This window comes from Phytophthora cinnamomi, assembly GCF_018691715.1.
Source record: "Phytophthora cinnamomi strain GKB4 chromosome Unknown Contig49, whole genome shotgun sequence".
NCBI lineage: Eukaryota > Oomycota > Peronosporomycetes > Peronosporales > Peronosporaceae > Phytophthora > Phytophthora cinnamomi.
The window spans coordinates 1,017,202-1,029,644 of record NW_027150982.1 but is presented as its reverse complement, the minus strand read 5'-3'; the positions used below and the strand labels follow the sequence as shown (position 1 = coordinate 1,029,644).

Here is a 12,443-nt window from a genome sequence, read left to right as displayed (position 1 = left end):
GAGGAATCGCGCCCTCGAGGCGAAGCGCCGCCTCGGATCCAAAGTTATGCCCCCACGCAAACGAACACCACAAGATCAACCTCACCAGCTTCACGAGGCGTGCTGTGCACCCACCGTACCAGCGCTCTGGAGCTGCTATATTTCTCACGCGTTAGTAGTGCCTCTACCCAATGCGGCGCACAGTCCCCGTGACGCCGTCGAAGCAGAAGTAGTTGCAGATGGGCTCGTCCTTCTGCGAGATGGCCTTGATGACCTCCTGGCCCAGGATGCCCGCCACGACGGCGCAGATCGGCGCCAGCTCCGTGTCGGCGACGCGCACCAGCGCCCTGCAAGTCAGCACACGGCACGCATCCATCCCATCAGTCCACCTCCATCCCAGCAGCCGTGCAGCTGCCGAACGTACTGCAGCTCGTCGGGCGTCATGTAGTCTTCGTCCAGTCCGTTGGCGGCGAACTGCTCGCGCGCGTACTGGATGAAGTCCACGGCGTGGCTGTCCGCGATCTGCTCCACGCCCTTCTGGCTCTTGTAGCCCTGCAGCACTGCACCAATAATCAATCCCCTATGAATCCCAGCCAGCCAGCAGCTTCTTCTGCTCAGCACTCACGCTGGTTCTTCACGAAGACCTGCGGCAGCTGCGGCGCGCGCTTGCGGGCGCTCTGCAGCGAGCTCCACGGCACCTTCTGGGCCTGCTCCAGCGTCGGGAACTGCACGCGCTCGGGCTCGCTGGGCGCCGCGTCGGCCCCCGCCGCGCTGCGGCGGAAGGCGTGCGCGCCCAGGTCGGCGAACACGAGCCCGGCGAAGCCGAAGCTGCGCGCGGCGAAGAAGGCGGCGCCCGCGGCGTGGCACAGCGCGTCCAGGCGCAGCTCGGCGCGCCGGTCGGCGCCCACGAGGCACACGGCCGAGAACGGCGCGAAGAAGGCGTCGGGCAGCGCGTCCAGCGGCCGCGTCTCGCTCGCCACCTGCACCAGCGGGTTCAGCTCGCGCGCGCGCGGCAGGCAGGCCTCGGCGCGCTGCGTGCAGCGTTGCAGTTAGCTCCAGGGAGGCAGGGGGACAGGAGGAATGGGGGAGGCCACGCACGTTCGCGCCCGCGTCCGCCGCCGAGAGGAAGAACTGCGAGGAGGAGGCGCATGCCGTCGCGGGCCGCGCGTCGTGCAGCGTCACGCCCACGCCCGCCAGCACCAGGTTCTTCACCAGCTCCGAGCCCAGCGCGCACAGCCCGCTCACCAGCACGCGCGAGCGCTGCAGCCGCTGCTGCGCCTCCACGCCCCACAGCCGCATCTGCCGGTCGTACACGGCCGCCTCCGCCGCGCTGAACGTCGCCGTCGCCTGCTGCTCCGCCGCCATCTCGTAGGGGGGGGGGTACTTAACGTTAGATACCGGATGGAGGGTACGTCCCGCAAGTTGTTCTATAAGGGTGCGCTAGTTGCTCGTTCAGGGGGTTATTCGTTCCAGACTATTGACTAATTGAGTCGATTCCCTCGCATTAGGGAGCATGCCTCAAATGCAATTTTCGGGACACTTGCGAGAATTGATACGTCGTCGAATCGAATCGTCCGAAATTAGCGCTTACTTGGAAAACGTATCGATTCGAATCCGTCCGAAATTAGCCACAAATAGCGCTTTGGCTCGGATTTTGAGACTCGATAGTCGCCGAAACCGAATCGCGTGCCCGAAACTAGGCCGGGAGAAACCCATTCCCGAAATTAACTCGGCGAGTCTGCCAAACAGGCGGACACAAGATCTCGCCATAGATCCTCCAGCGTCCTGGAGAAACTGTTTTGCATACTTCCGCCGAGATACAAGTTTGTGCGTAGTGAGTTACGTCTCTGGGTAGTGTATTTGGCCCCGGCACTTGTGATCTATCTCGGACGTCATGATCGGGCGTCGAAGGAGGCAGGGCCACACAGCACAAAGCTTTGAGTAGGGACAACGAGATGGTCTATTGAGCAAGTTGGAGTCTAACTCTGGAGGGCGGTGCCGTTGCCGAACCTGCTGTTGGCGCCGCAGACGCTGAGGATGGCGTTGGAGAAGGCGGCCACGCCCTTCTTCTGCAGCTCGTCCTCGCCCTCCACCAGCATCATGGAGAGGCCGGCCTCGAGGTGCCAGTCGATGTGGCAGTGGAAGATCCACACGCCCGGGTTGTCGGCGTTGAAGCGCAGCACGAGGTAGCCGGCGTCCAGGCAGCCGCCGTTGCCGTCCGACGTGCAGGGCGGCACCGTGTACACGTCGCGCGTCATCGGGTTCAGCAGCTTGAGCGCCGGCAGCTGGTTGTTGCGGATCGCATCGATGGAGGCCACGCCGCTGCCCACGACCCAGGGCGAGTGCGTGTGCATGTGGAACGGGTGCTGCTCGTCCTTGACGTTCACGAGCACGACCTCAATGTGCTTGCCGTACTCGATCTTGCGCGCGTTGGCCTCCACCGGCAGCTGCTCGGTCTTGAGGCCACCGGCGATCGTGAAAAGCGGCGGCTCCTCCGGGTGCGTGAAGTGGTGGTACGCGCCGCCGTCGATGGCGAAGTGGCCCTTGCCGTCCTGCATCTTAAACTCGAGCACGGCGCGGTCCGACGCGGTCTGGGGCAACGCGATCGGCACCAGCGGCATGAAGTCGAACTCGTTCACGGTCGTCAGGTTCGCCTGCTTGGTCGTCGTGGGCTCGGCCTCGCTTTCGGATCCATACGAAACGATCGCCAGACCTTCGTACGTATAACCTTCGCCGGCAATCGCGGCCGTGCCTCGCGTCCAGGGGAGCCCGTGGAGGCCGTTCGCGCGCATCCAGAACGCGGTCTCTTGGTTCTGTTCGGATGCAGCCTTGGCCTGCACGATAATGTCGTAGCGCTGGCCGGCGTTGAGCTGGATCGAGTTGATGAACTTGCACGGCTGGAGGTGGTCGCCGTCGGCGGCGACGACCTGGAACTCGTGGTCGTCGATGCTGAACACGATCGGGGACAGCGCAGCCATGTTGATCAGGCGCAGCAGGTACTTGTTGCCAGGCACGAAGTTGAACTTGGACAGGGGCTGCTCCTCAGTACACTGGGTGAAGTTGTGGTGGGCCGCGGCAATGCAGTTGTAGCGTCCGCGGTTGTTGATCAGGATGTTGTCCCACATGCGCGTAGGCTGCGGCGGGCGGTGGTAGAGATCAGCCAGTTGGATCACGTACTCCCCATCGATGTCCTTTTCCCAGGCTTGTCGCTCAGTCGCAGGGGCGTGAACAACCAGGGGTCCGCGCAGACCGTAAGCGTACTGGGCCATGTGATGGCTGTGCCACCAGAACGTGCCAGCCTTGTCCGGCGTGAAGCGGTAGATGGCGGTGCTGTTGGGGCTGATGTGACACTGCGTGATTTCCGATGTGCCGTCCATTTCTTGGGTACCGAGCTGCTTGAGGCCGTGCCAGTGAAGGCACGTGGGCTCATTGAGCTCGTTGGTGACGCGCACCTCGACGTCTTGGCCAAGCTCCACGTCGATGACGGCCTGGTCCGCAGGCTTGTCGTTGATGCCGAGCGAGTGAATGAAGACGCCGTCGTACTCGACGGTGAGGTTCGTGACCCGCCAGTCGTAGGTGACGAGGTCGGCAGCGCTGGCTCCGAGGTGGAGTGCCAGCAGCGCCGCAGCGAACACGGGAGCGTGAGCGACTCGCATGGCTTGTACGAAGGAAGCTGGACCCTAGAGCTTCTAGGGTGTGGTATCCGTTGTGGACGGTCGAGTGCAAATTGCAGAATGCGGTTCGAGTGGTGAGGCCGACAGCCTGGCGGTGCGGGGCCTTCGTTGCCACGGAAAACCGGACTGGCTCATGCTACACGGCTGAAGTTACAACCCGAGAGTAAGTAGCGTAGCGCATATTGTTCGGATTGTTCAGATCTCAACCGGGATCGTACAGACTGCATTGCCATGCGGAGCTTCAACTTCAGAGCAATTGGTACATCTGGAAGCAACAAAGCCAAGCCGTCGTCGCACTGTATGTCCCCAGAACTTGGATCTTGAGCTCTGCTGCTTACGTTAAGGGGGGTGAGAGCGTCCATTTTGTAAACTCGACCCGTCCAAGCACGCTGTACAAGTACTGTGCATTCCGTCGGTACAGCCTACACCGACGGAATCTTGTGCAAAGTCTGGGTGGGTGATGACAGAGTGCCAGTGTTCATCGCGCTAAAATTTACAGAGCCACGGCGTTTACTTACTGGATCATGACTAGGGATTTAGTATCAAGTGCGCGCGCATCGTCAACACCAGTGGACGAGTGTTAAGCGTTCACTGATGCTTGACAGTTGCTTGACTCGGTAAGGGTGTACCTACATGTACGTGCAGTGATGACCAATGCATCTTTGCCAGTGGGTTTATCACCTAGTCGACTGCAAAGTTCTCATTTCACAGTCGATCTCGTACATGTATTACGCTGGCTTGCCGTAAACAGCAGCTCCGAGGATCCAGCGGAGCCGGAGCCTTGTTCATAGCTCTCTGCTGGACGTACAAAAAAGTGGTAAAAATTAATCATTGTGTGTGTACATTTATTATGTAGTCGCGAGACAAATTCTCGAAACGGTCAAAGCTGAGCACTCTTGTCATAGAGCGCTGGACCTCGTTCCATTCCTTCGGGAAAGCTAACGGTTTGAGCCCATCCTCGTGCCCGTGGCATCAAGAAAGTAGGTTGTGTATTTGCGCTTGAAATTTCCTTCCGGCCCGTATACTACTCGTTTTAAAGCGAATCTACGACATCGTCGAATTCGACGTCGAGTTAGTAAAGTGCCTACTCCCGCAGACACTCAGCATACTGTTCGAGAATGCACTCAGACCCTTGTGCTGGAGCTGCTCTTCACCCTCGACGAAGACCATACTGAGTCCTGCAAGCAGGTGCCAGTCGATGTGGCAGTGCATGATCCACACACCAGGGTTGTCGGCATTAAAGCGCAGCACCACGTATCCAGCATCCAAGCAGCCACCATTCCCATCTGAAGTGCACGGCGGGATGGTGTAGACGTCGCGCTTCATAGGGCTAACAAGTCGGAGTTCTGGAAGCGTGTTGTTGCGGATCGCATCGATCGAGGCCACGCCGCTGCCTACGACCCAGGGAGTGTGTGAGTGCATGTGGAACGGGTGCTGCTCGTCTTTCACATTCACGAGGACAACTTCAATGTGATCGCCGTAGTTGATCTTGCGCGCATTGGTAGTGACAGGTAGTTCCTCGGTTTTCAGACCAGCAGCAATCGAGTAGAGGGGCGGGTCGTCGGGAAGAGTAAAGTGGTTGAAGTCACCTCCGTCGATCGCGAAATAACCCGAGCCATTTTGCATCTTGAACTGCAGAACGGTACGGTCGGACGGCGTCGATGGCAAAACTGCTGGAACAAGAGGCGTGAAGTCAAACTCGCTCACCGTAGTCATGTTCAGTGGTTGCTGTGACGTCGGCTCCTCGTCACTTTCGCTCGCGTACGATACGATCGCGAGGCCTTCGTAGTTGTATCCTTCGCCAGCAACGGCCGGAGTTCCTCTCGTCCACGGAAGCCCGTGAAGCCCAGTCGCGCGCATCCAGAACGAGCCAACCTCTCCTTGCTTTCCGTTTTGCTTCTGGTCTTGCTTGCCGACACCGGACGAGCCCTTCGCCTGAACCAAAATATCGTAACGCTGCGCGGCATTGAGCACCACCGAGTTAATTGGCTTTGAGGGCTGAAGCGGCTCGCCGTCGGCTGCAATGACCTGGAACTCGTGGTTGTCGATACTGAACTGGATCGGGGACAGCGCAGCCATGTTGATCAGACGCAGCAGATACTTATTGCCAGCCTTGAAGCGGAAGTGTGACAACGGCTGCTCGTCGGTGCACTCGGTGAAGTTGTGGTGGGCTGCCGCAGTACAGTTGTAGCGTCCGCGGTTGTTGATGAGGATGTTGTCCCACATGCGCACAGGCTGCGGCGGTCTATGGTAGAGATCAGCCATTTGAATGATGAATTCCCCGTCAATGTCCTTTTCCCACACTTGCTGTTCACTTGCAGGAGCATGAACAACCAGGGGACCGCGCAGACCATACGCATACTGCGCGATGTGGTGGCTGTGCCACCAGAACGTGCCAGCCTTGTCTGGCGTGAATCGGTAAACGGCAGTGCTATTTGGGTCGATGTGGCATTGCGTAAGGTCCGACGTTCCATCCATTTCCTGGGTGCCAAGTTGCTTCAAGCCGTGCCAGTGAAGGCACGTGGGCTCATTAAGTTCATTTGTCACGCGAACCTCGACCTCTTGACCCAGTTCCACGTCGATGACAGATTGATCCGAGGGTTTTCCGTTGATACCGAGCGATTGAATCGAGACGCCGTCGTATGACGCCGTGATGTTGGTGACACGCCAATCGTAGGTAACAACGTCGGCAGCACTGGATCCGAGGTTAGTGGCCAGTAATGCTGCCGCAAAGGCGGAAAAATGAGCAGGTCTCATGACTTGGATCGACTTGAACGACTTGGAACGGAATGTAGATGAAGACGGTAGGAAGCAAATTGCAGAATGTGGTTTGAGTGCTGAGCTCGCTAGGGTCTGCCAGTTGAAAAGGTCGAACCAGCTCATGTAATCGTTCGTTGGGCGCAGTCTGGAGTGACCCGCGACCCAGTAATTACAGCCAGACATGGAGCAAAAGGAGTTGGAAGCAAGGATCATTTGGCAACGTAGCCAATCGATCTTAGTCTGCCGATGTGCTGCTCGATTCGAGCAGCTCGAATAACGAAATGTTTGCCGTTCGGATCGTCGGAACCGTACCGTCTCAGTTCAAATCACTGGCCGTAATGTACATGTACCGGTACCTGCTCAGGGTCTGGAGGCACTAAGTTGTATACGCTTATCTAGCATCTATCTATCTGGATGGTTCCCCATAGCGGTGAAGGCTGCTCGTGGGCCCTCAATGGCCAAACATTTTCAGCCAAATTAAAGGCAGTGTAGCTCGTTGAAGGCCACGAAGGGCAATACGTGTACACAGCAAAGCTGTGCAGAAGTTGAAACACTAGAGCTCAAAAAAATACTTTGAAGTACAATCTCGCTGAAAAAAACATGATTTGAAGGTAGCCGGAGCCACTCCCTAAGAGACGGTTGAGTGCTTTCGCATACATGTACAAAGTTTGCGGCTGGAACCGAACACGCGGCTAGGATGTTGATGGCGGTGGCAACGTCGATGTCGTGTTGGCATCATGCTTCCCCCCGCAGACACTCAGCATACTGTTTGAGAATGCATTCACTCCCATTTGCTGGAGCTGCTCCTCGCCCTCCACGAAGATCATGCCAAGACCTGCAATCAGATGCCAGTCGATGTGGCAGTGCATGATCCACACACCGGGGTTGTCGGCGTTAAAGCGCAACACGACATATCCGGCGTCCTTGCACCCGCCGTTACCATCCGATGTACACTGAGGGACAGTATAGACATCGCGCATCATGGGATCGACGAGCTTCAAAGGAGGCAACGAGTTGTTCCGGATATCATCAATCGAAGCTACGCCGCTTCCAACAACCCAGGGAGCATGCCCATGCATGTGGAACGGATGCTGCTCGTCTTTGACGTTCACGAGTACCACCTCGATGTGCTTGCCGTACTCGATCTTGCGGGCATTAGCTTCGACTGGTAGCTGCTCGGTTTTCAGACCGCTGGCGATCGTGAAAAGTGGCGGCTCGCTCGGAGCCACAAAGTGATGGTACTCTCCACCGTCGATTGCAAAGTGCCCGAGAGCGGATTGCATCTTGAACTCAAGAACGGTGCGGTCTGCTGGGACTGCCGGTAGGGTGTTGGGCACTAGTGGATTGAACTCGAATTCGCCCACGGTCGCTGCAATAGCCGATGCTTTCGAAGTTGGTTCGGCACCATCTTCTGCGTCATACGAAACAACCGCGAGACCTTCGTAGTTGTAGCCCTCGCCAGCAGTTGCTGCAGTTCCCCGAGTCCATGGAAGCCCATGAAGACCAGTAGCACGCATCCAGAACGAACCGACCTTGCCATCATTCGGTCCACGAACGGAAGAAGTCTTCGCGCGCACCAAAAGGTCGTAGCGGTGACCGCAGTTGAGGGTGATGGAGTTAATGAACCTCGAAGGCTGCAGAGGCTCACTATCAGCCGCAACGACCTGGAACTCGTGGTCATCGATACTGAACACGATCGGAGAAAGCGCAGCCATATTGACCAGGCGTAGAAGGTAGTTCTTGCCGGCCTCGAAGCGGAATCGAGCCAGCGGTTGGTTGTCGCTGCAGTCCTTAAACCCGTGAGATGCCGCAGCGGTGCAGTTGTAGCGTCCGCGGTTGTTGATGAGCATAGTATCCCACATGCGTACAGCACCAGGTTCTGCGTGGTAGTAGTCGGCGAGCTGAACGATGTACTCACCCGCGATGTCTTTTTCCCACGCCTGTTGTTTATCCACTGGAGCGCGCACGATCAATGGGCCACGCAGTCCAAACGCAAATTGCGAGGACTCGTGGCTGTGCCACCAGAATGTGCCAGCCTTTTCTGGTATAAAATGGTAAACTGCCGTGCCGTTCGGGCTAATGTGGCATTGCGTAACCCCAGACGTGCCGTCCATTTCCTGTGTTCCCGGTTGATTCAGTCCATGCCAGTGAAGGCATGTAGGCACAGCCAGCTCGTTGGTGACGCGCACTTCAACTTCTTGGCCCAGTTTGACATCGATTACAGCTTGGTCGGACGGCTTGTTGTTGATGCCGAGCATGGGTCGAGGGATGCCATCAAACACGGCCGTGATTTCAGTGACACGCCAGTTGAACGTGACGACGTCCGCAGTGCCGGACCCGGTATGGAGCGCGAGCAAGACTGTCGTGTAGACTGAAAGAACTGAAAGCAGACCGAAGCCCATGCTGCTGCTGAGAAACCGAAATTACTTGGGGGAAGCAAATTGCCGAATGTTGATGGAAATTGACCGCTCCCGACACTAGATATAAAAAAAACAAGACCCGCGTAATGCTGGCGCGTGTCTGTCGCGCTCCAAGCATCCGAGCCGGCTGGAGTGGAGCGGAGGAACTGAGCGATAAGAAACTAGGGCATCTGGCAAACAGAACCCCCTCAAGCTCCACAAGCATGAGCTTCCTTCCTACAATTAGCACTGCCGCATAAAAACACAATGCACCAGCATGTTGTCGCAGCGTTAATCGCTCGGTTGCCAAACGACTCGTTTAAGAAATTGTCGGGTTGATGCTGTCGCTGGGCGCCAGTATTGGGCACTATCCGCACTCGTATGTAGGGTATTATACCTTAGTCACGGCCACGTGCGGCGACAAACGTCGCGGCACACGAATTTCCAAGGTACTGTCGCTTTACGTAGGTATACATGTACCGTACCATCGAAATGAAAAAGAGACAGTCGCGATCACTAATGGTCACACCTAGCAGAGTCAACCACGAGTAAACAATGTCCCGTCCCGGAAAAAGAGGTGCAGAAATGTTATTTACCGGAAAAAGAGGGTTATTTTTTATGGCAGTGGCTATATTGCCCGACTGGGGTGGAAGAGAAAGGCTTGAGGTGCCCCAACGCCCGACCGATGCCCAGTCCCGTGCGTCGGCCTCTATCTGCACCGCCGAACCACCAGGACAAAGATGATGATGCTGCCCGCCGACGAGGTGCCGCCGCCGCCGCCCTCCCGCGGCGGAAGCAGCTCCGCCGCGCTCGTGCTGGCAACCACCACCGACGACGACGACGACGGCGGCGGCGGCGCGCTCCGTTTCCCCCTCCCCGTTTAGCGCTCAGAAATTTTGTGGCTGGCAGCGGTATACGCGAGGTATACTATCCGCAGTGCGAGGAGCAATCGATTTGCTAGGGAAAGGGTAACCCAATCGGGCAAAATAATCACTCTCATTTTTTATCACGCACTGTGATACTATTTCTGACCGATAAAAAAAATGACTTTGGAAATTTTGGCTTTTTCTACAAATAAAAAAACTTGTGCACCTCCTTTTGTGGGACGTACAATGTGTGCAAAAACGGGCCGGTGCTGGCATCCTCGGATTCAGGTACCATAGAGAAGTATCGCTACATGTACGAATCACCAGCATGCATTTCCACGCTGCAAGAACAACAAGCCTACGATGTCGTCGCGTTTGCGCTCGAGTTCGTGAACGCCATGCTGCCGCACACACTCAGCATACTGTTCGAGAATGCGTTCACTCCCTTCTCTTGGAGTTGCTCTTCGCCCTCCACGAACACCATTGCCAAGCCGGCATCCAAATGCCAGTCGATATGGCAATGAAAGATCCACACGCCGGGATTATCAGCGGTGAACCGAAGCACCAGGTACCCGACGTCACTGCAGACGCCACTTTCGTTGTAGGTGCACGGCGGGACGGTGTACACATCCCGTGGCATAGCTCCCTCGAGTTTCAGCTCTGGCAGTGTGTTGTTTCGAATTTCGTCGACCGATGCAGTGCCGCTACCCACAACCCAGGGCGAGTGCGTGTGCAGGTGGAACGGATGCTGCTCGTTCATGTCGTTTACCAGGACAACCTCGATGTGCTTCCCGTACTCAATTTTGCGTGCGTTGGTACTGGTGGGCAATTCCTCCGCCTTAAGGCCTGCTGCGATAGTAAAAAGTGGGGGCTCGTCCGGGACGACAAAATTGTTATAGTCACTGCCGTCGATGGAGAAGTAGCCCAAGCCAAGCCGTATATCAAACTCAAGAATAATGCGGTCTGATGCTGTTGTCGGCAGTACTGTCGACACAAGAGGCTTGAAGTCGAACTCACCCACAGTTGTCACGTTTGTCCATTGCTCAGAGGTTGGCTCGGACCCGTTGTCAGCCTCGTAGTAGACAACTGCCAAACCTTCGTAGTTGAATCCCTCGCCAGCCATTTCAGCGGTCCCTCCCGTCCATGGTATGCCATATAGCCCTGTGGCACGCATCCAAAACGAGCCAATTTGGCCTTGATTCTGGTAGGAACCGGGATCCTTTGCTTGCACTACAATGTCGTAGCGTTGACCAGCATTGATCGTGAGTGAATTGATTGTTTCTGACGGCTCAAGAGGTTCACTGTCGGCTGCAACTACTTGAAACTCGTGGCCGTCAATGCTGAACACGATCGGAGACAGCGCTGCCATGTTGATGAGACGCAGCAGGTACTTGTTGCCGGCTTCGAAGCGGAACTCTGTTAGAGGTTGATCATCAGTGCACCCGGTAAATCCATGAACGGCTGCAGCAGAGCAATTGTAGCGGCCGCGGTTGTTGATGATAATGCTATCCCAAATCGGAGCTCCGACTGGTGCATCATGGTACTGATCAGCCAACTGAACAGTGAATTCCTCGGCGATGTCTTTCTCCCACGACTGTCGTGCATTTGCAGGGGTGCGGACGATCAATGGCCCGCGGAGACCGTACGCGTACTGCGTGGAATGGTGGCTGTGCCACCAGAAAGTGCCAGCCTTGTCCGGCGTGAAGCGGTACACTGCTGTTCCGTTGGGGTCGATGTGGCACTGCGTAATACCTGACGTGCCATCCATCTCCTGGGTGCCGAGCTGCTTCAAGCCGTGCCAGTGCAAGCAAGTAGGCACCTCGAGCTGGTTGGTGACTCGAACTTCGACCTCTTGTCCGAGATCCACATCGATAACGGCTTGGTCGGCAGATTTGTCGTTGATACCGATCGTGGCCACGGTGACGCCGTCGAAAGCTGCAGTGATGGCGGTGACTCGCCAGTCGTAGGTGACCAAGTCAGCCGAGCTTGTTGTGAGCTGGAGCACCAGAGAAGTCGCCGCGACAGCGCAGAAGCGAATGAGGTTCATGGCGTAGCTTGTGCCAAAGCTTGTTTCGATGTACCCGTGCGTGGGTGAAATACCCGTTGTGGACGGGAGGAGGCAAAATTGAAAGTGATTGAAACGTGGAGTTGCCACTGTACTACAGTGCCCCACACGAGCCACTTAGAGGACTAGCGACACTTTCCAGAGGGCATTACCGCGAGCTTGTAGCACCGCATCTCAGAGTTCTTCAACGCTGGAAGCCAGCCATGTGGATAAGAAGCTCTGATTACCAGTATCTGTCATGCACTGCGCAATACAAATCCTACGCTCACCGTCGAACTAGCGTCGAGGCCGCTAAGTGGACATGATTCAGTAGTGTATGCAGTGAAGACATCGACGATCAATGTGCTAATGCAGTTTCCTTTCAGAATTTTAATTCTTTTTTAAAAAAGAAAAGCTGAGTTGAAACGAAAATGCTGCAGCTTATCGCCCCACTGCTTCATTCCCCCATCTACTGTATGTACCTATTTTTTTTAAATCGTGCTGCATGCCTGCATCGACTTCGATCTGTACCAATGGATTGCCCCCACAGCTGAGCTCTGTCAATATCTGATGGGGATCGGTATTTGCTTCACCTCTCGTCTGAGGCCATATATTTATATTACTAGAGAGTATTCCCGGCAACAGCTGAGACTCGAGTCTCACGCTGCAGTGGCGGGGATCTCCTTTGCTGCATACTTCATCGAGTAGGGGCTAATCCACC

General features: G+C 56.3%; 5 protein-coding genes across 5 annotated transcripts; all 5 read right to left on the bottom strand.

The window, feature by feature from the left end:
* Positions 1–163: 163 nt before the first annotated feature.
* IUM83_08279 (SUMO-activating enzyme (SAE)) lies at positions 164–1,344 on the bottom strand (the record flags this gene model as incomplete). The annotated part of the gene is made up of 4 exons (XM_067932642.1): positions 164–326; positions 404–539; positions 605–1,010; positions 1,078–1,344. 4 exons carry the CDS (start codon positions 1,342–1,344, stop codon positions 164–166), a joined length of 972 nt encoding a protein of 323 aa, XP_067790116.1.
* Positions 1,345–1,958: 614 nt separating this feature from the next.
* On the bottom strand, positions 1,959–3,635 carry IUM83_08278 (putative multicopper oxidase; the record flags this gene model as incomplete). The annotated part of the gene is made up of 1 exon (XM_067932641.1): positions 1,959–3,635. The coding sequence occupies one exon, from the start codon at positions 3,633–3,635 to the stop codon at positions 1,959–1,961; it is 1,677 nt and encodes a 558-aa protein (XP_067790146.1).
* Positions 3,636–4,697: 1,062 nt separating this feature from the next.
* IUM83_08277 (putative multicopper oxidase) lies at positions 4,698–6,410 on the bottom strand (the record flags this gene model as incomplete). The annotated part of the gene is made up of 1 exon (XM_067932640.1): positions 4,698–6,410. The coding sequence occupies one exon, from the start codon at positions 6,408–6,410 to the stop codon at positions 4,698–4,700; it is 1,713 nt and encodes a 570-aa protein (XP_067790151.1).
* Positions 6,411–7,105: 695 nt separating this feature from the next.
* On the bottom strand, positions 7,106–8,815 carry IUM83_08276 (putative multicopper oxidase; the record flags this gene model as incomplete). Its single annotated transcript, XM_067932639.1, has 1 exon — positions 7,106–8,815. One exon carries the CDS (start codon positions 8,813–8,815, stop codon positions 7,106–7,108), a length of 1,710 nt encoding a protein of 569 aa, XP_067790152.1.
* Positions 8,816–10,036: 1,221 nt separating this feature from the next.
* On the bottom strand, positions 10,037–11,725 carry IUM83_08275 (Phospholipase D; the record flags this gene model as incomplete). The annotated part of the gene is made up of 1 exon (XM_067932638.1): positions 10,037–11,725. One exon carries the CDS (start codon positions 11,723–11,725, stop codon positions 10,037–10,039), a length of 1,689 nt encoding a protein of 562 aa, XP_067790149.1.
* Positions 11,726–12,443: the final 718 nt, after the last annotated feature.